This window comes from Arvicanthis niloticus, chromosome 6 (genome assembly GCF_011762505.2).
Source record: "Arvicanthis niloticus isolate mArvNil1 chromosome 6, mArvNil1.pat.X, whole genome shotgun sequence".
In the NCBI taxonomy this organism is placed as follows: domain Eukaryota; kingdom Metazoa; phylum Chordata; class Mammalia; order Rodentia; family Muridae; genus Arvicanthis; species Arvicanthis niloticus.
This window is the reverse complement of record NC_047663.1, coordinates 34,391,102-34,414,466: the sequence shown is the minus strand read 5'-3', so window position 1 is coordinate 34,414,466 and position 23,365 is coordinate 34,391,102. Positions and strand designations below refer to the sequence as shown.

The window sequence follows — 23,365 nt, the reverse complement described above, 5'->3', positions numbered from 1 at the left end:
GGCAGGCGGATTTCTGAGTTTGAGGCCAGCCTGGTCTACAGAGTGAGTTCCAGGACAACCAGGGCTACACAGAGAAACCCTGTCTCGAAAAAAAAAAAAAAAAAAAAAAACAACAACAACAACAACAAAATAGGCCTAGTCCTATTTTTTAATGTATTGTGTACTTTGTACTTTGCCATCTGCACACAAGAACCTCTACTTAGCTCAGAATCATTGTTATGAGTCCCCATAATTGTATCCTGTGGTAAAATGGCTTTCAGGACTAATTATTTTTCTACCTCTTGGATTCACAGCCTGTCAGCTGTCGCGTCTGTCATTCATTCATGGCTGTCTCCCTTCTAGTTTTGTTTGAGCCGAAGGAACAGACAGCTACATTTGGTACATACTGTTGTGTGGCAGGTGAATGAGTAAGGCTTAGATCAAGAAAAGCACATGGCTGCTTGCCTGGGTCTTTGGTTGGGTGCAGAGACCTCCATCAGTGGGAGGGTAAGCTCTGAACTGCTGAGGCTGTACAGCTGAAGGCAGACAGAATATTGGGGACAGTGGAATATTAATTAAGGCCTCCACCTTATGAGTGACAGGACCAGACCATATCAGCCTGACTCCCGGGAACCATGGCTGTGTGGTTTGTCCTCAGAGGTTTTGCTTCAGGGTGTTGCCATACTTTGTGTACGTCCCAGGAACAGGAACCAAGGGCACACCATGCTGCCCTGTGCTGTTGACATCAGCATGTTGAGATCTTGATGGTTAAGATGAAAATGATTGTCCCATTGTGTTCTGGTGCTCCATCTCGACCGGCCCTTTGGGGCGAGGACAGGCAGCATGATACAGAGGACTTGAGACCCGCAGAGCTTCTCTCAGGCTTCATCCCATGGTTGACAGGTGCCTGTGCCTGTAAGTTAGGGAGCTAGCAGGCCCATTTCCAGAGCTCCGCGTGTTATTTCTGTAGGTGTACCTTCTCCCGGCAGACTGAGCAAACACAGACGGAAGAGCTTCAGACACCAAGGCAGGGCCTCTGGTTGCTTTCCAAAAGGTGTTTCTCCTTCCTTCTCCCCAAACCCAGCATCTGCCACCCTTGATTTTTTTTTCCTTTGGGAAAAAACAAACAAACAAAACAAAACCCTGTAAGAGCCATTAGCCAGAAAAGGATGATGGCACTCGTGGTGCTGGTAATGGGATGGTGTAGTAACTGTTGATTGTTGTCTTGGGATTAAATAGCAAAAGTGTGAAGGGAAAACAGAACTTGGGAGGGGAAAGAGCTCTGGGAAGGAGAGGGTGCCAGTAACAACCTAGTTTTCTCTGGAACTCTGGACCTGGCAGGAACTGGATGACCTGAGACAACAGAATGATGGGAAAGCCCAGAGACAACCTGGCAGCTTCCCCACCCCGTAAAGGCAGCTGTGGCACTTTCTCTGGGCAGCTACAAAGACTCACTTCCTCAGCCCTGCCCCCTAGAGAAGCAGAAGGATGGAGGGCGGGTCTCAGACTGAGAGGTGGGGCATGACCTAGAATCCAGGCTTCTGCTGGGCTAGGTGAGGTAGTGGAAGCAGGCATGTCCCTGGATTAGGCAATTATCAGTCTCTCCTACCGAAGGAGAAAGTAATCACCTCTCCTATCCCCTTAGAGGTACTAGAGCCGGAATTGAACCGATGTCCTTGCAAAAGGATCTTTTCCTGGCAACTGGAGGCAAGAATCATGGTGGGAAACTGCCGGTGGCCTGTGGTTCCTTCATAGCTAGTAGACTTTCATATGTGGCAATTTCCAGGTTCAAAACTACATCAGGGCCTCAGTGAGGGTCTCTGAAGGCATTAGTATCCCCTTCTCACAGATGAGAACACACTGAGCAGCACACTGAGTTAGTGTTTCCCTTTGCCCATCATCACGTGCTTACGGCCATTCTGGGGGCAGCAACTGGGTCAGGGGTAGAGGAGGGCAGTCCTCCTTGTGTTTCTTTTGCCTCCTGGAACCCCGACATGCCACTGGGGCCCGGGGAGTGTGTAGTTGTAAGTCTGCATCAGGCATCCTCACCATCAAGGTCCCTTTCATTGAGGAGTCAGGCCCTCAATACCCAGTGATGTTCACTATAACCCTCAGACCGGTCCTCAGAGGAGGAGGGCTTGGATCCCCTGCTGTCAACTCCCACCTCCATTTGTCCCCAGCTTCTCACCTCCCCCTCTTGGAACCACAGCCCCATGACGCTGACGCTCATGCTCCATTGGTCTACATGGAGAACATTTGCCCTTATTTGGCTAGGCCAGCTCCAGGCTGGGCCTCCACCTCCAGCCCAGCCCCCACAGGCCTGTCTCTCTCACTTCGTCTTTTTGAGGTTTGGCTGTGGGGCCCAGTGGGCGTCACTTCAAACGCACTTTCTGGTTGAGTCACTTTTAACGGCTCAGTGCTGTGAACTGCTGGGGCTGTTGCTGTTAGCTCTGCTCGGCTCCTGGGCACCCTTTAGGCTTGGTGGCTAACCCTCCCCCACCTGACTGCTGAAGACGGCTGGGCAGGTTTTGTAGACCACTTGGTGACCCACTTAGTCACTTCCACTGTCCCTACTCATAAGCCTGGGACAGGGCAGTGCGCCCTGAGCCCTCCCATAACTTTTCCAGCTCCTTGCTTAGACTGGGATTTGGGGGACAGACAGGTCTTCATGGGAGAACTGCTACTTTGGAGACAAGTAGAGTTGACTTCTTTGGGGAAACAGAAAAACGAGGTGCAGACTGTGCGCTAACATTTGGGAAAAAGAAACTTAACCTGGCCGCGAGATTCCGGTTCCTCAATTCGAAATGGGGATAGTGACATTTGCTTTACTGGGTCAGCACGATCAAATAAGATGCAGACCAAATGTGCTCCTCCTGTTTACTGGGTACCCTGCGGGACCCTCCTACGGCACTACGGGGAACCCAGGCTAGCTCCTGCACATGATGGTCTCCTCTTCCCACTCCTTATCTTGTATTTCCAGCTGTGTCTGGGGCATGAGGAATCCCGGGGAGGGCAGGAGGTTGACAGAAGAGCTAGAGAGCCCTTCTGCCACCTGAGCCCTCTCTGGTCTTCAGCCTGTCTACTGTACGTCCATCTGGGAAGAGGTACAGCCGCCCTGTGGCTTGGCAGGCTTAGAACATGGTAAAATTGCTTCCTTCTACCATTGAGGGCTTTGGACCTTTGTCCTTGGGGATACTCCAGAGTAAAAACAGGTCCTTTGATCAACTCCTCCATTCTATAGTCAAAGAAACAGGCAGGACAGGGGCTCAGGGCAGATTCAGTAACAGGCCCAAAGTTACACCGTAAAAGCTCTAAGAATCTTGTCCCTCCATTTTGTGCTCTTGGCTGTCCTAGGTTGATTGACAGATGGTAGCAGGCACCCCTCCCCCCCAACCCTTCTCCTTGTTTGCTTTCCTGTGTCAGTGTGATCAAATGAGATGCATACCAAGCATGCTCTTCACATTCACAGTGTGTGTCCTGGACTCCCTTATGGCATGGAGAGGTAGATGTGTGGAACCTAGGCTGGATCCTACACGTGCGCGCGCGCGCGCGCGCGCACACACACACACACACACACACACACAGAGACACACAGACACACAGACACACATGGGCATGGCACACACACACACCAGGGCGTGGAGAGAGAGAGAGAGAAAGAGAGAGAGAGAGAGAGAGAGAGAGAGAGAGAGAGAGAGAGAGAGAGAGAGAGGAAAATATTGTTTAACCGGGAGCTGGAACAGCTATGCACATTAGGCCTTGCACCCATGTGTAGAGAGAACTTTCCTTTTCTTGCCAGTGTCCCTAGGAGATCCCAGAGGAGAATGCTTCTGGTTTCGTAATCACTCCCACAGCTGTGGTGAGGGTGCCTTTCTCCCTTCCACAAGCACACCCTCCCTTCTTACCCAGACTTTCTGCTTCTTCCCAGACACTGTGGAAAGAACCCTGCACTTGGCCCTCACCTCAGCCTGCCTTCTGTTTCTCTCTGTGCTTGCAACTTGGCTTCCTAAGGGGCCGGTTTGCTGCTTGAATCCCCTGTCCTATGCTCTCAGAGCAGCTGAGCCAAAGTCCTACAAAACAGCTTCCTAGAACGAGCCGTGTGTGTGTGTGTGTGTGTGTGTGTGTGTGTGTGTGTGTGTGTGTGTGTGTGTGTCGGACAGAGGAGGCAGAGACCAGGAGACAGCCTGTCCATTCCCCTGGCCCAACAGGAAGAGAGCCTCATGCTCCCAAGGCACTGAGGTGACACTGAGGTAATACTGAGGATCCTCCAGGTGCTGAGATGACCTCTGCTGGGGACTTGGTTGAGGCACTTCTGACTACTGACTCTTGATTTTCTTTTCCTTGTGACTGGCTTTACCTGGTTTCTCAGTGCTGGGGGATCAATTTCCCTCCTCTGTGGCACTCCTGCCTCAACACTGGTTCCCTGAAGGGTGGGCCTCTCAGCCTTCTCCACTTCCTGTTTGTGAGTGGTTAGCTCCTGTGGCTTCTCTCTTCAGAAGCAGGTTATCTAGCCTGCCATCTCTGCCTGCCTGTTTGTCTGCCCACTGAGTGAGGCCCAGGCCCAGGCCCAGGCCCGTGCAGCTGGAGTGAAGTCTTGGTTTTTGTCTCAGTACTTTCACTCTGGGCCCTCGCTCCTTCTAAGGCAAAGGCCTTCAAAAGACCTTTCTCTGCTTCTTCTCTTTGCCCAGTAACCCTTCCAAACTCTCTCCCACTTGCATTTACTTCTTCCAGAAGGCCTTTGCTGATATCCCCCCTGCTCCTCTCCCCAGGTCACCCCAAAGGTTCCCTCAGCACCAAGGGAGGGCTACTTGGTACCTACCCATAGTGCATATGTACACAGAGCGCCCCTACATCCCCTACAGTGACCCCGAGTTCCTCCTCAACTCCACCCTTCCCAGAAACCGAGAGTCCTCCATAGTGGGCAATGTGTTCTCTTCAGGACCACAACTCTCATCTCAGCATACAAGGTGGCTGTCCTCAGAGTTAGTTAGGAAGGGGTGGGAGGAAAAGACTGTCTGGAACTTTCCAGGTCTGGAACTCATCCCCTAAGTGAATAGGGTTTTGTTTCCTGTCCTCATTCTCCGCAGCCCTACTTTCACTTAGGGGAGATAAGAATCCCAGGAAATAAGAATCTCCCAGAATGAAGGGCTGGAGATGTAGTCGAGTTGGCAGAGTACTTGCCTAGAATGCACTAAGTCTGTAGTCCCAGCACTTAAGGGAGGGGCAGGAGGATCAAAGTTCAAGGTCATTCTTAATTATATAGCAAGTTCAAATCCAGCCTGAGCTACCTAGGATCCTGTCTTTAAAAATGGGGGTGGGGTGGGGTGGGTGGGGTGGGTGGAGAGATGGCTCAACAGTTAAGAACATTCATTAGCTGCTTTTCCAGGGGGCCTGGGTTCAATTCTCAGCATCTGCATGGCAGCTCACAACTGTCTGTTACTCTAATTCCAGAGGATCGGACACCTTCATATAGATAAACACGCAGGCAAAACACCAATGTACATAAAATAAAAAAAAATATTTTTTAAAAATGATAAAACAAACTAAACACAAAAAACAGCCAAGCACAGTGGTGTATACCTTTGATCTCAACACTGGAGGGGCAGAGGCAGGAGGATCTCTGTGAGTTTGAGACCAGCCTCATCTACATAGTGAATTCCAGGATAACCAAAACTACAAAAAGAAATCCTGTCTCAACAGTTAAGTGAAAACCAGAAAGGACCTTGGAGGATATTCTTCCACAGAATTTAAACGGTGGCAGCTGCCTCCTGTGTGCCCCACTGTGTCTGGCCGAGTTCCCAAGGGTCGACTTTGAATCATCGACTTGAACTCTCTCTCCTTAACCAAGAAAGCCATTAAGACCTCCCCTTTCCGGCTGCAGAGATGGCTCAGTGTTAAGAGCACTGACTGCTCTTTCAAAGTTACTGGGTTCAATTCCCAGCAACCACATGGTGGCTTACGACCATCTGTAATGGGATCCGATGTGTGTGTCTGAGACAGCAACAGTGTACTCACATACAGAAAATAAATAAATACCTATATACATAAGTAAGACATCCCCCTTTCAGCTGTAGACCACCACTGATGGTTTTGATTGTTTCTTGGAGCACAGGGGACTCAGGCAGCAGGAAGCTTTGGGGGCAACAGAGTGGGTTAGGCCTGTCCTTCAGATACATCTGTGTGGTCTAGGACATCTGTCAGTCAGGTCACTGGTTCGAGTCTTAGGTGGCGTTTCCTGTATCCTTGGAAGAGGCAGGGATGTCCAGGAGTGGATAGGGAGCCTTCCTGGTGAGCTGGCTGCATCTATTGTGTGTGGCTTTAGGATGTCAACGGCTCACACATGTGCACCTCACTCCTCATGGCACACACCCACTCTTCTAACACTTACTGTCCCCGTGTCCTTGCCTAAGATTCTGCCTATTTCCCTGCCTTCTGTTGTCTCTCTTCTCTGGTTTTCATATTTAGGGGGTTTCAGGCTCAGCAGTGGTGAAACCCAAGTCACAGGGGCCCTGATCTCCTCCTCAGTTCCTTTGTTCTTCAGCCCCAGCCTCAAGAGGGGAATCACAGAAAATTCCAGACCCTTCAAGAAACTCCCTGATCCCAGAAATTCTATAGTTAGAGATGAGCCCTGGGTAGTATAGAGCACTAAAGACTGTCCACAGATGGGACACAGCATCTCAGAGGGAGCACCCACCACCTTGCTCAGGACAGAAGAGGAGCTGGAGTGCTCCTTGGACTCAGGGATGCCTTGTTACAAGTTGTCACATACTCTTCAAGACATCTACAGCACAACAGGGGCCAGAAGCCAGGCCCTGCCTTCATTCTGTGGCACATCTTCTCTAGGACAGAGTGCCTCCCCAGTGATAGCTCTAGGGCTGACCTAGGCCCTGAAGGATAGGGGTCCAGAAACCCAGGTTACTGTACAACTTTGATATTCTTATCCTCTTATCTCCTGGGACAGCCACTTCCCCTCCACCCAGGTCTGAGGCCTGGTGGTGGTCTCTTAAAGGAACACTGACCTATTTATGACCAGCTAGCCTTGCAAGACTGTTTACCACTGTTCCTCTAGACCTTAGGGGTGAAGGGTCATGTTCTTTCTTTCCTACTCCCACTTGAGGGTACCAGGTTAGCAGCACCTCTTGCAGAAGGAAAGCATGTGGCACAGTCTCCCATTCTCTGTCTGATTCTCCTCCAATTCCCTCCTGGGCCTTGAATCTGTATTCCCTGAAGCCAGTGTGGACCTGTGACTAGATGGAGTTCCCAGAGAATATGCTCATGGCTGTCTCAAAGGAGATATCAGTGGTTCTTCCTATTTCCTCCTGCCTCTTCTAACTGTCCCTCAAGGCCATTCTTGATTCCAGAGCCAAGCTCGCTGAGAGGCTTGGGGAAGCCGGGGAAATATTTGGGGCTCATACTCAGCCCCCTAAAATCCTGCCCAGACTCCCACTTTGCTCCCATCCCCCACCTAGGGGCCCTAGGCTGGGCAGTTTCCTGTCTTCCCCATGGGGAAAGTGGGGGTTGACATGCAGGTGGGCGGGCCCGTGCCCACATCCGGTGGCTAGAACCTCCTGTCAGAACCTTTTTCCTCCCCTCCCCCCAAGGCTCCAGGTACCTATACTCTACCCCAGGCCCATTAGCCTGACATGCCCTGTTCTTGCATCCTTGTGGGCCCTAAAAACAGCATGAAGACCCAACCCAATTGCAACACACACACCCCTATAGTGTGTGTAGTGTGTGTCGCCTGAGGGGCTAGGCTCCCCTGGGGAAGTGGTGGCTTTCAGGGATGTTGAGAACACTGAACCTAAGGAAGATGACGGTGTATAGGTTCCGACTTTCCTTCATGCCTCTGCACCTTCCACAGCCTCTCAGGAGAACATACAGAACAGCTATGCCTTGCTTGGTCTCAATGACCAGGAAAGGCCATCAGTGTGGGTAGGGCCAAGACAACTATTTTTCTAGTGTTAGGATTCAGGACTTTTTTCTGGGCACTCAATAAAGGCCCTAGCAGGGAACTGTTGTCTACTGGGGTCACCTCCAATGAGTCAGTGTCAACTCTTGAATCAACTCCAGTGGCTGGTGCCATTGGGGAAGGGCAAGCCTGGGATCCAGGAAGCCACCTGCCCAGGGCATGTGAGATGGCCTCTTCAGCTACCCCCCACCTCCCGCCAATACCCAGCCTTGTCTCTGGTTTCCTGTCAGTCTGCACTCCCCAGGGAGGGGAGGGGTGGCTAATCTCTGATGCGTTGTGGAGGCGGGCTCCAAGACCGTTGGGCGCCCTGAGATCTGACCCACGTGGCCTCAGGGTTATAAGCCCTGCCCACCCTGAAGGGAACCCCACTTTGGAGCCTGTTCTTCTCAGCTCTGCAGCCTCAGGTAAGACCTAAAGCTTCACACTCTAGCCCTAACCAGGGATCTTTAATTCTGGGCCTAAGGGACAGAGAAGGGCTTGGGGTGCAGGTTCTAAGTGGAAGTTCGGGACTGCAGGAGGCTACGGGGTTGGGTGCTGGGGTTCCTAACAAAGCTTTAGGCAAAGAAAAAAAATGATACTTGGACCCACTGGCCTTTATTGGGGACAGCTTTTAAAATCTTTTAAATCTTATTGTATCGTCTTTTTTTTCTTTCCTTTTTCTTTTTTCTTTTTTTCTTTTTTTCTTTTTTTTTTTTTTTTTTTCTTTTTTTTTTCGGATCTGAGGATGGAACCCAGGGCTTGTAGGCGAGGGCTCCACCACTGAGCTAAATCTCCCAACCCTATCTTTTCAATCTTCTAAAGACAGAATTAAAAAAGGAAAACTGACTTCTCCCCCCACCCATGGGGGGGGGGGAAGAGGCATCTAAAGCTCTTAGAAGGGTTGGAGAGTAGGGTGGAGTTGGGAGAGTGGGCGAAGGCTAAAAAATGAGACCAGTATCAGCAATTGGTGCCTGGTTATTTTTTCCACCCAACATGGCCGCCATTTCTGGCAACACACTTTTGGATTCCAGCTTGAGGAGCAGCCAGGAGTGAGGGAGTAAAGGGCCTTGGTCCAATGGGGAGACTAGGGACACAGTCTTCTGGGAGTCGAGGCCTCTGTCTAATGGGAAGGCTGGGCACCAAGGCCTTTAAGAGAGGAGGCTGCCTCCGTTGGATTCAAGACTGTGGGTCATATGGCTGGGAGGTACCACCCAGCATGTTGCAGTTCTAAAGACCGGGATGAGCCCTCTGGAGTGGCCATGGTCTCTACCTGAGTGTCCCTGGGAAGGCAGAGAATAGGGTGGAAACCTGGGGAGGTGGGGGAAGGGAAGAAGGTTACAAAGAGGAAGTTGGGCGGGGGAAGAAGAGGCTAGTCTGGCGCCATGCTGAGTCACCACCCACAAGGCCCAGGGCGGGCCCTCTAGGGGGCCACAGGCAGGGTGGAGGGTCCTTGGGAAGTTACAAGGCGAGGGGGCAGGGGCCTTTATTAAGCAGGAGTCAGCAAGAAGAGCAGGTGGCCTGAAGAATCCTCGTGGACAGACAGACAGTGCAGTCACCCATAAAGTAGAAAGCACTACTAACAGCACTGGAGGGTGTAGTGTTTCCTACTTTATGGATGAGTGTACTGTGGGCTTCGGAGACCACGCCACGCCACGCCGCGGCCCCCTGCCACCACCCTCCACCCCAACATCAAGGAGACAGGTGAGCATCTCTTCCCACCTCCTCATTTGGCCAGGGCCCCCGGAAGACCTTCACGCCTCCCCCAAAGCACTGTGCTTCCTGCCCCAGATACTTGGGGAAACACCACAGCTGCTCTCTCACATTCAAGTCCTTGAGGATACGGGGTGGGGCTGGACGTGTGGGTCTTGGTCCTGCACTGCAGGCAGACTGGGAATTCCAGAAGGGAGACCAGATGGATGGGAATGGGTAAGGGCTACAGGGCCCTCCACACAAATAAAGAATGGAATTGTTTCACTTTTGTCTGAGACTTGTTATTGGGGTTATGTGAGCTCCCCGGGATGCCTGGGAACAGAACTGACCAAGAGAGGCTGGCTTTGCTGACATGAGCAGAAGACTTGGCCTGACTATGACATAGTCTGGGGGTGGAAAGGCTTGGGCCACCGGAAGCAGACTTTTTGGCAACGTGAACAAAGGGTATGGGGGGGGGCTCTACCTTTGACCCTTATTTCTGCGCCAGCTTCCTGTTACTCTCTAATACCTCCAAAATGAAGACTGCTTGCCTCTCTCTGGTTTTGGTCTAATAAAGTCTAGAGCAGTGGTTCTCAATCTTCCTAACGCTGCGAGCTGCGACCCTTTAATCCAGTTCCTCATGGTTGTGGTGACCCCCAACCATAAAATTATTTTCCTTGCTACTTCATAAGTGTGATTTTGCTACTGTTACGAACCATAATGTCAATATCTGTGCTTTCTGATGGTTTTGGGCGACCCCTGTGAAAGGGTTGTTTGCCTCCCAAGGGATTGCAACCCATAGCTTGAGAACCACTGGTCTAGAGGATCCTTGTTGGTGTAAAAGTTGGACAAAACCACATTAGCACAGTGTGCGCCCACCTTCATTCTACACATTGACACAGGTCCTCGGTGTTAATCGATAAAGCACACATTCACCACCATTGTGTGCATTTCACCAGGGCCTGTACACAGACGCCAGCCACATTCGTGAACTGTGACATATAGACAAGGAGACATGGCTGCTACATGGTTATATAGTCACATAGGGCAAACACATGTTCAATAGTATTTACACATACATTGATATATATCATGCCAAAAATATACCCACTAGTGACAGTCACATGCAGTGGCTTCATGTACACATGACATGTACTAACAGATCGCCAAGACCTCTGGTTTTCCACATCAATGAATTGAAAATTTTTTGTTTATTTGTGTGTGTGAGTGCGTGCGTGCGTGCGTGCGTGCGTGCGTGTGTGTGTGTGTGTGTGTGTGTGTGTGTACTTATGTGCTGTGGTGTGCATATAGGGCCAGAGAACACTTTGAATGGAGGAGTTAGTTCTCCACTTTGGCCATTGGTTACTGGAGATCAAACTCCAGTGGTCAGGCTTGGTGGCCTGTATGTCCACCCACAGAGCCATCTTACTGACCAGATTGAGAAAAAAATGTTTTTAATTACAAATCAGTTGTAGATGTTTATAACCCCAGAAGCTGGAAGGGAAAGGACAGGCTGGAGCTAAGAAAGACCCTATCAGAAAGGAAGCTGTCTCTTTATAATGCATAGACTTTTGTTACATAAAAGGACTTAAGTGTCTGAGAACTTGGTGGAGCATCCTGAGAGGATCCTATAGACAATCTCCCTTAGGTATGGGTGTGTGTGTGAAAAAATATATATGGAGATAACATGCACACCATGCCTGGCTAGTATATCATCATTATATACATTTATCATTGTATGCCTTTGTACACTATTACATGACAATGTATGTTATAATGTGTTAATGCTGTATAATGGCACAGATATCTGACTTATGGCAAAATGCAACGATAGACTCATAATTGTATGCACATAGACATTGTGGGACATTGTGGCAAATAGACATACAATGACACAAAAACATGCCCAGATATATATCCAATGAGATTAGTAGACAAAATAACACACATGCAATGATCTCCATGTGTACACAGGCATAGATACTATACATACATACTACGTATAGAGTCTATAATATATACTATATATATATGACATGCATATACATGCTGACCTGAAGTTACATGGCAAACACGACATAACACGTTTGCTGATGTTTACAGTGCTTTAGAGAAATGGATGTTACCTTCTCCCTATGCAACCTCCCATCCCTACCCAGTTCCATCTCTCTGTCCTGCGTGGAGCCTACCGTCTGGGGGCGGGGTGTTCTCTATGGTTTAGCTGCTATTCCATAGGGGTGCCACATGAGGGCCCTCGACCTTGGCTTGAGACTGTCTTGTCTTGCTGCGTCCAGGAGCAAAATTCTTATCTCTAGAGATCTAAGTGCCCTACATACAGGCAGACACCTGGGTGGGGCAGTTCCTATGTCCGGGTTCCCAAAAGCCATTTTCTCATAGCAAAAATAAAATAAATAAATAAATAAATAAATAATAAATAAAGCCCAAGGCTAGACAGAATATGAACTTTCTGATGGTTGAGAGTAAAACCATCCTAACAGGTCCTGTCTTGTGGCCTCCCCTGCTGGCTTGTGAAGGCTGGGCTGTCCCCCAAATGTGATCTGCCATGGAGAAGCTGAAGTAATTTTTCAGCCTATTTCAACTTCTGTCATTTTGCTTGTCTTTCTATTTTCAGCCTTTTATTTCTTTGTTTTATTCCAAATCCCACCATTCCAGCTCTTATCTTTTCTACAGCTAGGTCCCTGTCACATTGTCCTATCTCCATCAGTATTACCTGAAAGAGGACCGTCCCTGCTCCCTTTCCTCTGCACCCTGGAAGTGAGGGTCTGTGGGGTCAAGAGGATGAAGAGGCCATTTTGGAGGTCTGGGGGGCAGCTTTCTAAGCTACCATCCAGCAAGGAACCTGCTCTTTCCTCTGTCCCGACCCTGCCAGCCTGCCAGCCGGTCCAGCCCACCAGTCCAGCGCCATCACCATGGAAACCAGCAGCTGACTTCCTATTGGTGGGCAGGAGGGGAGGAGGAGGGGGAAGGGAGGGATGATGATTCTCCCCTGCTCCCCCCTCCCCATTCTGAGGCTCTGCCCTCCTTCGTGCCCACCATCTCATTTGGGGAGCTCCGGGACCGTGAGGGACCCCTGCAGTCCCTCGAGCTGAGACTAGCTGAGGCAGAGACTATGAGGCAAGCAGCTCATCGACCCAGGCCTCCTTAGGACCGCCCAGCCACCCAGCAAGCAAGTGATCAGCGGCAGCGGAGAGAAGAGCTGGAGATAAAGGACCACAGTGGACCACTGGGGATCATTCCCAGAAACTCCTGAGGACCCTATCCAGGCAGAGGGGTTATGATGGATGATGGCCAGATTCACAGACACTGAAAGACATACACCACTACAGATACGCGGGGCTTTACAACACTGAGATAGGACCAGCGACAGCATCACACACTGCCACAGCCCTGCAATACAGACATCCCCTACCCCACACAGAAACAACTGGTAACTCTTAAATAGGCACAGACAGTGGCACATAGCACAACACCCTTCTCAACACACACGAGTGGGGCTACTCATCCTCCAATCACATAATAAAACATCACTGACCTGCAGGGACAGACCTGGAGCCACACATATACATACCTTCAGCCAGGCACTCCTGGTGGTGGCCTCTGCACCCCCCACCCCAGGGACACCCTTGCTTCTCACACCCCCCACATGTACATACACACACACAGAGAACCATGAGCAAACATAGCTGACATACCCCCAGCTCCAGTCTGGCAACCCTGATACCTTCTGAAGCATCCTTCGTGGGTGGGAAGAGCTCAGCCAACCTCTGATGGAGCCTCGGTGAAGCCAACCACTTACAGGGAGAATGGTGTAGTCTGGCATGACCCTTGTCAGTCTCCCCGCTTGGCTGGGTGATGTCCCCAGGTCCAGGTTCTGGGGCCCCTTGCCGAAACCATGGAGCAACTGACAACCCTTCCACGGCTTGGAGACCCTGGAACCATGGAGCCATGGGCACTGCCTGCCTGGCAGCCCTGGACTCAGGGCCAGGGGTGCAAATCCGGAGATGCATCTCCAAGCATTGCTGGTACTCTGACAGCTCTGCAGGTTAAAGGATTGAGGTCTGAAGAGAGTTCCGAGCCTGAGGGAGCTCATAGCCCTGGGCCTATCGGGAATACAGACCCTGAAGAAACAGAGACCAGGTTGCCCAAGCTGGGGCAGCAAACGGAGAGCCCTGGGTACAGCTGTTCCAGGCTGGAGGATGAGGACGCACAGGCTTTTAAGGTAAGATAGGCTGAGGAGGGCTACAAGATTGTCTGGCCATAGCCTGTAGCCCCACTGCCCACATTTCTTGTCTTAGCTTGTCTCTGTCTGTGAGTCTGTCTATGTGATTATCTGTCCTCCCTTCATTGGACGGGAATCTAAGTGGTCTCATTTCGTTCTCTCTGGCTCTGCCCCTCAGTGTGTGTGTGCATGTGTCTCTCTCTGATTATGTTAGGTCTCCTCCACCACGAGTCTGTCTGTTTGGGGGATCTTGGGTATGTTGGGGGGGTGTGGAGGTGGGCTCAGTGCTGGGCTGAGCCAAGGATGCTGTGGGTGGGTGTGATGATCTACTGAAGAAGATGCAGGACTTTAGGGGAGGGCAGGAGACTCTAGAGACCCAAGATGTCTAGAGGGATGGGGAGGGAGTTTGATCTGGCATTACCTAGAAGGCTATGGGTAGAAAGGCAAGCATAGAGGAACAGCAGGAAATGCCCCAGAATGGTGTGAGGCTGCGACTGAAGGCATGGAGGTGGGGACTGTCCCTTCTTCTTAGGTCCTGGTAGTAGCCTTCTCTGAAGGCCTGGGGCACAAGAGAGAACCTTCTTCACTCCTTGGGTTATAGAGGGGAGATGTTTCACACAGAAGACTCTGGCTAGGTTGAGCAGGTTTCTGAGACACTGTACCTCGGCCTTCCCTATACCAGGCCAAGTTCAACATAGGCTTCGGGGACAGGCCTAATCTGGAGCTGCTGAGGGCCCTAGGGGAGCTGCAGCAGCGCTGTACCATCCTGAAGGAGGAAAACCAAATGCTGGTGAGGCCTGGAGAGTGAGGTCTCTCTCTCCGCACCCTGATCACCCCATAAACATCTCTCCAAGGAGGGAGGCACCCATGGGTGACATAATCACATGCCCCAACCCCAGCAAACCCTTGCTTAGTACTGCCAGGGATCTTACTGTGTGCCCAGGCTCTAGCCTAGGACCTGGCTAGCAGGAATGGGTCTGTGGGATTCTCCCTACACAGTCCAATTCTGGCTGACTCCTTGTCAGAGAAAAAGCAGCTTCCCAGAGACGGAGGAGAAGGTACGGAGGCTAAAGCGGAAGAATGCTGAACTGGCGGTCATTGCCAAGCGCCTGGAGGAGAGGGCACAGAAGCTGCAGGAAACGAACATGAGGGTGGTGAGGACAGACTGCGGGGTGGAGGCTTGAGTGACTGGGGAAGAAGAGAACCAAGGCTGGGCTACAAGGAGGGGGCTTGGGAGTCATAGACTTACTACTCAGGAAAGCAGGATTCCAGGGGCGCGTAAGAAAGACAAATGCTGGCCCTGGGGGGGAAGCTTGAAAGTGTCTGGAGCTACCAGAGGGAAAGGGGTGGATGAGGAGGCTCCTGAGACGCCAGGGAGCAGAATTCTAGATTAACACGTGCTGGAGCTGGTTGCAGCCTCCTGCTGAGCTCATCTGGGGTGTGGAGCTGGAGTGGGGGGGCAGGGAGGAGACCCATCATAGTGGCAACCCTGAATTAGCAGTATTCTCAAGCCTAAACTAAGATGTAGTGTTAACGCTTTCGATCCTGGCTGGGGACTGTCTGCATGGGGTTCGATGAGGATTCAGTTTCTCTGAGGCCCCAGACTGGGTTTCATCCTAAGTCTCCGGTAGATGAGGAATGGGAGGTGTACCTTAAGCCCTCAGATGACCACTGGCTTTACCCACCTCTGGTTAGGTGAGTGCCCCTGTGCCCCGACCTGGATCCAGTTTGGAGTTGTGCCGTAAGGCTCTAGCTCGCCAGCGAGCCCGAGACCTCAGTGAGACAGCCAGTGCACTGCTGGCCAAGGACAAACAGATTGCTGCCTTGCAGCGGGAGTGCAGGGAGCTGCAGGCCAGACTCTCTCTGGTGGGCAAGGTGCGAAGGGGCCCTTGGCTTCTCTTGCTGCTGGATCCTACACAAGGATGTCGGCTTGGAGTGTGGGATGTGGACCAGATGTTAATGAGATGCAAATAAAACGGAGAGGTGGAGGCTGCTCGGGAGTAGGTTCCCCTGGCAACGGCCCAGGTGGGAGTGGGGAGAAGACGCGTGAACCAAAGGGGGTGGAGCCATGCATGAGTCCCAGACCTGGACATTTCCGTGCTCCAGGCTTGAAGCTGTGTGCCAGTGGATCTGTCTGTAGGAATCCACACATAGTTCACACTTGTGTGAAGGATTGTTCACGAGGCATTTAGCACAGTGCAGGCACACGGCGAGCGTCTAGTGAACGAGTTGTTGTGAATGTCTGTCCACGGGCCAGGAGAGGCATGTGGCTGCATACGCATGCTTATATGACCAACCATATATGCATGGAAAGATGCGCGCTTTCCCGCGCAGTCGAACCGACCCAGTACCGTAGAAAGCGGGCACAGCTGGAGGTGATCCGGTGCCAGGAAGGGGTTAGGGCTGACTCGTCTCCTGGTCATCCTACCCCAGGAAGGTCCCCAGTGGCTGCATATGCGGGATTTCGACCGGTTGCTGCGCGAGTCCCAACGGGAGGTTCTGCGACTGCAGAGGCAGATCGCCCTGCGCAACCAGCGGGAGCCACTCCGGCCAGCCCGGTCCCCGTGTCCTGCTGCCCCCTCCAGAGTAGGGGCGCCGGCCCCCGGGGCCCCTGGAGAGGTGAGCGCCTGCGCATGGGCAGGTGTGTGAATGTGGTCAGATGCGGGGTTCAGGGCGATCCGGGAGTCTCCCCTTGCCCGATACTCTGATGGGGACCCTGTGGTGACATGCACGCTTTCCAAGGGCCTAGAGAGCCTTCCTGACTAGGGAACAGGGACTTGTCCAAGCCTCCCGCGCTGATACCTGCTCCGCGCCCTACCCCTGGGGGTTCGGGGTTTCTCCCTCGGTAGGGCTGTGCCCCTCGGGGCCAGCCTGGCCTCCCCTGCCGTGTGGATAGTGGTACAGCCCGGCCGCAAATCCCTGGTTACCCTGGCAGCCGCCCGGGGCCCAGCCCGCACCGCCTCCTCCCGCAGCTGCGGTAGAGCGGGGACGCCCCCTTCAGCGTCCGCCCGGCGGCCAGGCCTGGCCGGGGGTTGTCCCAGCGGGGCAGTGCATACGACTCAGTTCCAGGTACGGCAGACCTTCATTGAGTGAGGGGCTAGGCAGCTCCTGCCCGTAGGGCCTGGTCCCCATCTTCAGGACCCAGGGGCCTGGTTCTATTCATCATCCTAGGTGGACAGCGTTTAGATTAGCCTCCTGGAAAGAAGGTTGGATGGGAGGAAGACCTGATAGTGACCAAGGGGTCGGGTTGTAGGAAGGGGTGATGCTGCTTGCTCAGATTCTGCTCCTCAGTTTGACTGACCCATGGAGGAAGATGCACCACCTATCAAAATTTGCCCTCTGAAGTTTTCAGGAACAAATGGGAAGCTGATGGGGGTGGGCTTGGTGGAAGCCAGGAGGCTCTGGCTAGGCTTACACTACTCTAGGCCAAGCTCAGACGGGATGATCCAGAACCCTAGGTCTAAGAACAACACATATATCCCTGGGGATCCAAGCAGCCTCCTAATTCTCTGCTAGTCACTGAAGGACGTCCAGGACAGTTATTGAGTGCAGAGCAGTGCGGCTGTTGGAAGCTAAAATGGGAAAGCTTTGGCCTGGATAAAGGACCCATCTCCCAGGGCACACATGGGGCCTGGGATCTCAAAGCACTATGCCTCACAGATGCAGAGCTGCAACCTTTATCCTTCCATGTCAGCTGGAGATGTTGGGAGGGGTGGGCAGACAGCACCCCTCATCCACTTCCTAGACAGAGATGTCATCGTTGACCTGGCCATGAGGTGAGACCTTCCCACTGGCAGGCTAGGTTGGGGACAGGCTGCTTGCACTGAGGCTCTGTTCTCTGGTGCCATGACTCCTGCTCCTGGATATTTGCAGGCCATACTTCAGGATGATGTGGATAGCCCACAGGTGGTCCTAGGGGAACCAGAGAAACAGCAAAGGGTACAACAGCTGGTAAGTCCTAGGTTGAGGGCCGGAGGCAGCCTACTCTGGGCAGTTGTATTTTTGCCCATAGGAGGCCATCGGTTCTGACCCCACAGGAATCTGAGCTCTGCAAGAAGCGAAAGAAATGTGAGAGTCTGGAGCAGGAAGCCAGGAAGAAGCAGAGGCGATGTGAGGAGCTGGTAAGTTCCTGTCACCTAGGATCCAGCTCCCCTCTTTCTCCCAGGCTCCCTCAGCTCCACTTGCATCCCCAGATCCTCAGGAACTGTAGAATCCTCTTGTTCTTAAGCTTTCCTTTTCCTGATCATGGCACACTTCCACAGGAGGCCTTGCCTGGGAGGGAGGATCCTTTACCATGAGAGGCTGAGAAGAGGGGGTTCTAGCCCCTTCCTCAGCACTTGTGTGACCCCACCCCACAGGAACTACAGCTGAGGGCAGCCCAGAATGAAAATGCTCGTCTGGTGGAGGAGAACTCTCGCCTCAGTGGGAGAGCCACAGAGAAGGAACAGGTTTGGTTTCTGCCATGTCTCTGGAGAGAGTTGGGCCTCAGTGAGGCCTGGTCTCCTCTTGGGGTGGAGTTTGAAGGGAACTGTCCACCCATCCCTTGGCTAGTTGCACGTGGGACAAAGTTTACACACCCACCTCCCGGTCAATGTGCCCTCTCTCCAGGTGGAGTGGGAGAATGCAGAGCTAAAGGGACAGCTTCTGGGGGTGACAAAGGAGAGGGACTCAGCCCTTCAGAAGAGCCGGGGCCTGCAAAGCAAGCTGGAGAGCCTGGAGCAGGTGCTGAAGGTGAGAGGCTTGTGTAGGTGGCATAAAGAGAAGGTGGGACAAGAAGCCATATGTGGAGCTTTAGGGCCTGAGGGATGTCAGGGGCTGCCAGCCTCTGTCACTTCCAGCTTGGATTTTTGTTTAAACAGAGAGCATCTGGTAGCTGATGTTCCCTGGTCTTCAGTCTTCTGTGGAAATGCTGGGGTGGGAAAGCTTTGGCCTTGACCCACCGTCTTGTGTTTCAGCATATGCGGGAGGTGGCCCAGCGGCGGCAGCAGCTGGAGGTGGAGCATGAGCAGGCTAGGCTCAGCCTGCAGGAGAAGCAGGAGGAGGTCCGGAGGCTGCAGCAGGTGAGATCAGGAGCCAGGGAAGGGTGGATGCTGGGTGACTGAACCCCAGCTTTGCCACCTACTCATCCAATAAGCATCTTTAGTCTACCCACTACCATGAGCTAAACACTGGGGAGACAGCCAGGAGCAAAATAAGGGTTCCTGACCAGTCAAGGGACCAGAGGATCCTGAATTGGAGGCCAGTGTGGATCATGTAGTATGGACCTGTCTTAGAAAATAAAAGGGAAAAAATAAGATTGATTCTATGCAAGAAGTGACATGAAAGAACACTTGACTTCACAAGATTGTGCTGGTGGGAGGGGTATTGGGCGTGGCCTCCAGCAGGTGAGCAGATGAGAGATGACAGTGGTCTAGGAAGGTGCAAGTAACAGTGGGGGGTAAACATGTGGGTGGACCGGAAATGTAGCTTGGGGATAATACATAAGACTCCTGTGGTATTACCCCTTGCCTACTTGAATCCTGGGGAGGATAGGTTTTCATCTCCCCCATCTCAGCATGGGAAGGATGAAGGTAAATTATGGTAGTCTATTTTGTTGCTGTGACAAACACCATAACCAAAAGCAAGTTAGGGGAGGAAAGAGTTTATTTTACTTTACACTTCTAGGTGATAGCCCATAATTGAGAGAAGTCCAGGGAGGAGCTGAGGCAGAGACTATGGAGCAATGCTCCTTACTGTCTCTCTCTTTCTGCCTTTCCCAATGTCTTATGCTCAACTAGCTTTCTCTTTCTTTTTTCCTTTCTTTCCTTTCCTTTCTCTCTCTTCCTCTCTCTCTCTCTCTCTCTCTCTCTCTCTTTCTTTCTTTTTCTTTCTTTCTTTCTTTCTTCTTCTCCCCCTTTTTGAGACATGGTCTTACTATATCACACTGGCTGTTCCAGAATTCTCTATGTAAAGCAGAATAGCCTTGAATTTACAGAGATCCTTTTGGCACTGACTTTAGAATGCTGGGATTAAAGGTGTATACCACCACAACTGGCCCTAAGCTAGCTTTCTTATACAGCCCAGGGCCACCTGCCTAGGGATGGTGCCGCCCACAATGGGCTAGGCCCTCCTCCATCATTTAGCAAACAAGATAGCACCCCCAGGCATTCCCACAGACCAGTATGATGAAAACAACCCTTCAATTGAGAGTTCCTCTTTCCAGATGACTCCAGGTTGGGTCAAGTTGACAAAAACTAACTAGGACAGGGCAACATCTTTGAGAGACAGGGTACCTCGAGTTTTAAGTTTTGCAAGTTTGAGGATATGATAAAATATTCAAACAGACACATCACAAACAACCTGGCCATGAGTCTGGAGCTATGGGAAGACTGACCTTGTGGGTATTTGGGGCCATCAATGAGATGCCCAGAAGAGAGCAGAGAGGATAAAATGGCTTGTTTCCAGGGGGACCTTGTTTCCAGGGGGACCTTGTTTCCAGGGGGACCTTGTTTCCAGGGGGACCTTGACAGTCCAAGGGACAGAAGACAGGAGTTGGGGAAAGAGGTTCAGAAGGAGCCACAGACAGGTTGGATAGGGTTCATTCACCAGAAGGGGGTTTGCCCCTGTTTAAAGTATAGCTCAGAGAAGGAGTCTGGAGAAAACCTGTGGCTCCTGGATCCCCAGACTCTTTCTCCTTTTCTCCCTACTCTGTATGCCTCATGTCTTTCTTGCCTCTCCCTCTTCTCCCTCACACATCTTTATTCTCCACCCTGGGTCTGTCGTGCAAGCCTCTTATCCCAGCATTTTGCCTTTTCCTGTTTGTAGGCCCAGGCAGAAGCCAAGAGGGAACATGAGGGAGCAGTACAGCTGTTGGAGGTAGGGGCCTTGGAATGTACGGGAGTGCAGGGGTCGGGGGTGGAAAGAGGGCCCTTAATGCTCTGAGGCCGGGTGAAACCCCCTTTACTGGTGGCCTATTTACTGGTGGGTACCCAGGGGCAAGGCTCTTGAGTCTAATGGCAGTAGTCACCCATTGTCACTGATCTCAGAAGTTGCTCTCACTTTGAAATGCCCTTCATGTTCTTATCAGCTCACAGCACTGACAGGGTGGTATCCACCTGTCAGAGGCCACTCATTTCTCTTCCTCTCTGGGTTATTGATCCACAGAGGCAAGTGTTCTTCTAATCTCTCCATGCTTTCTTTCCTCACCAGTCTACCTTGGATTCCATGCAGGTACAGTCTATTTATGCTCTCCACATACTGGGTGTTCCATCCCCACCCCTCACATATCTCTTCCCCTAGGGACCAACTCTGATATCCAATAGAGGGGCCACCGCTGATGGCAGACCTGAGACTCCAGAGATAGGCTAGAGAGCTTACAGGGCACGTGGGCTGTCTCCTTATCCCAAATCTGGAACTGAGCTTGGCAGATGCAGGGCCTTCCCGCCTGTTGTCTTAGACCATGAGGAAGTTTGTCACCCATTGACTCGTGTTTCTTATGACGTCAGTGGGCGAGCCCTTGGTCTAGAGACATGCCTGGTAATTTCAGTAAAGGTCATGAGAAGTGGCCTGTTTTATCCAAAGACATCCCTAGCTTCCCTTGGAACCTCTTGCCCACTCCTCTGAGGGCAGGGTCACTGCCTATGGGAGAATAAGGAGGCACAGAGCTAAGAAAGCTCCTGAGTATTTGGTGGTGGTGTTGATGGGCCAAGGAGATCCCTTTGGCCTATAAGTATTCTGAGGCAAGTGCATCACTGGCCTGGTTCTGAGAGTTGGTGTTCTAGGTTGGTGCTCAGGCTGGGGATGGCGGAGACACATGTGTAAACTAAAGCCTAACGTGGCACTAGGTAGAGCTGGCTAGCACTATACAGCTCTGCTAGGCCTGGTCAACCATAGTGGGTCTTCTTTCAGGCCCGGGTTCGAGAGCTTGAGGGCCAGTGCCGAAGCCAAACTGAGCGCTTCAGCCTTCTGGCACAGGAGCTCCAGGCCTTCCGTCTGCACCCAGGCCCTCTGGATCTGCTTACTTCAGCCCTGGGCTGTAATGCCCTTGGGGACCACCCGCCACCCCACTGCTGCTGCTCTACCCCTCAACCCTGCCAGGGGTCCGGCCCCAAAGGTGAGGGGTCCTTTAGTGACATCGTTCTGGAATCCTCAGATCTGGGGACTTTGTATAATGCAAGGAGTTCAAGATTGGGGGCCACTCATACAAAGTCACACAGCAAAGTTAAAGACACACCTCCTTAAAGTCACGCTCTCAGGCTACTGGTCTGCCTCTGCCTGGGAGCAGAGCCCTATCCAGCAGTATCAGGGTCTTAGGAAGAGTCGAGGATTGAAGGTCAGTCAGATGTAGTGGCCCTAGTGCCATTCTCTTACCAGTCAATTGGAGTTGGCATGGTGCTTAACCTCTCTAAGCGATCAGTTCCTAAGCCATGAGGCAGGAAGAACTCAATGTATTTCATCCAGCACTCTGAGGATTCTGATATATATGAATCACAGTGAGTTTCTCCTCAAAGATTTCCCTCATTGTTAAGAAATCTGGGTATAAAGACCAATCGCCCATATCCAGGAAGCCCCACCCTATCTCCCCAGTCCCTTCTCACACCACAGATCCCAAACCCATTGGCATCTTCTCTTTAGATCTTGACCTCCCACCGGGCTCCCCAGGACGCTGCACTCCCAAATCTGAGCCTGCTCTCGCCACCCTTACTGGAGTCCCTCGAAGGACAGCTAAGAAGGCGGAGTCTCTTTCTAACTCTTCTCGCTCAGAGTCCATCCACAACAGCCCCAAGTCATGTCCCACACCAGAGGTTAGTGCTGGATCAGACTCTTGGGCTCCTGTGATGGCTTAGGGAAGGGGCAGGGGTGGGTCCTGACCTCTTGTGGAAGGAGTTAGGTGGTTAGTGATCCCAAGCTAGGACATAGAAGGCCTGTGGGTTCCTCTCATGGGCAGGAACTCGGGTGGAGCCTGCCCCCCAGGGCCTGTCTACCAGCAGTACCTCTCTGGAGTCCAGAGAGGCCCTAGAGTCTTGAGTTTGGTGGAGCCCAGTGGGAGACAGTTTGGCGCCTGGTTCACATAATGAGTCTGTTCATATACACAACCGCAGTGGAAACATTTGCTTATGTGAGAAAGGGCACAGGTTTCTGGATTCAGATCCCAGCTTAGTCTTAGGAAAGTCACACACAGTGTCTCTGGGCTTTGTTTCCCTATCTGTATACTGTGGGTGACAAACCTGCCTTGTAAGATTGTTAGGAAGGCACCAGGAGATGCCCAATGTATGGCAGCTGTGGTTATTATATCACCTATGTTCTTCAGATTGCCTTGCCCCTCTTTCTGCCTATGAACCCTGCAAAGCACAGGGAACAGGTCAGAAACGACACTAGTAACCCGAGTTTCAGAAAGTGGTAGAACCCAGCCCTGGGCCTCTGCTGCCCCCTGGTGGGATAGAATGATGGCACTGGCTTTGGGCTAGCCTCAGGGGATCCTAAGTTCTGAGTTCCAGTGGGGTTCATGCAGGAGGTACAATCACAGGGAT

General features: G+C 51.9%; 1 protein-coding gene and 1 long non-coding RNA gene across 6 annotated transcripts in view; one reads left to right on the top strand and one right to left on the bottom strand.

The window, feature by feature from the left end:
- Positions 1-130: 130 nt before the first annotated feature.
- Positions 131-15,677, bottom strand: LOC143442712 (uncharacterized). The gene is made up of 2 exons (XR_013111117.1): positions 15,542-15,677; positions 131-1,089 (listed from the first exon to the last, which is right to left on the bottom strand). It is a non-coding gene; the product is annotated as an uncharacterized LOC143442712 (long non-coding RNA).
- The window catches only part of Tspoap1 (TSPO associated protein 1), a 25,556-nt gene continuing 14,895 nt past the window's right edge, over positions 12,705-23,365 (top strand). For 4 of the 5 annotated variants that reach the window (XM_076936066.1, XM_076936064.1, XM_034505901.2 and 1 more), the window contains exons 1-14: positions 12,705-13,856; positions 14,539-14,646; positions 14,882-15,010; positions 15,552-15,731; positions 16,290-16,475; positions 17,730-17,807; positions 17,894-17,977; positions 18,215-18,304; positions 18,465-18,587; positions 18,812-18,916; positions 20,661-20,711; positions 21,045-21,065; positions 21,744-21,948; positions 22,470-22,639. In XM_076936066.1, coding sequence (XP_076792181.1) covers positions 13,530-13,856; positions 14,539-14,646; positions 14,882-15,010; positions 15,552-15,731; positions 16,290-16,475; positions 17,730-17,807; positions 17,894-17,977; positions 18,215-18,304; positions 18,465-18,587; positions 18,812-18,916; positions 20,661-20,711; positions 21,045-21,065; positions 21,744-21,948; positions 22,470-22,639 — 1,857 coding nt within the window. In that variant the 5' untranslated portion in view covers positions 12,705-13,529. Of the gene's footprint in view, positions 13,857-14,538; positions 14,647-14,881; positions 15,011-15,551; positions 15,732-16,289; positions 16,476-16,801; positions 16,926-17,729; positions 17,808-17,893; positions 17,978-18,214; positions 18,305-18,464; positions 18,588-18,811; positions 18,917-20,660; positions 20,712-21,044; positions 21,066-21,743; positions 21,949-22,469; positions 22,640-23,365 lie in introns of those variants that run through there. The other variant, XM_076936068.1, reaches the window with a different exon arrangement.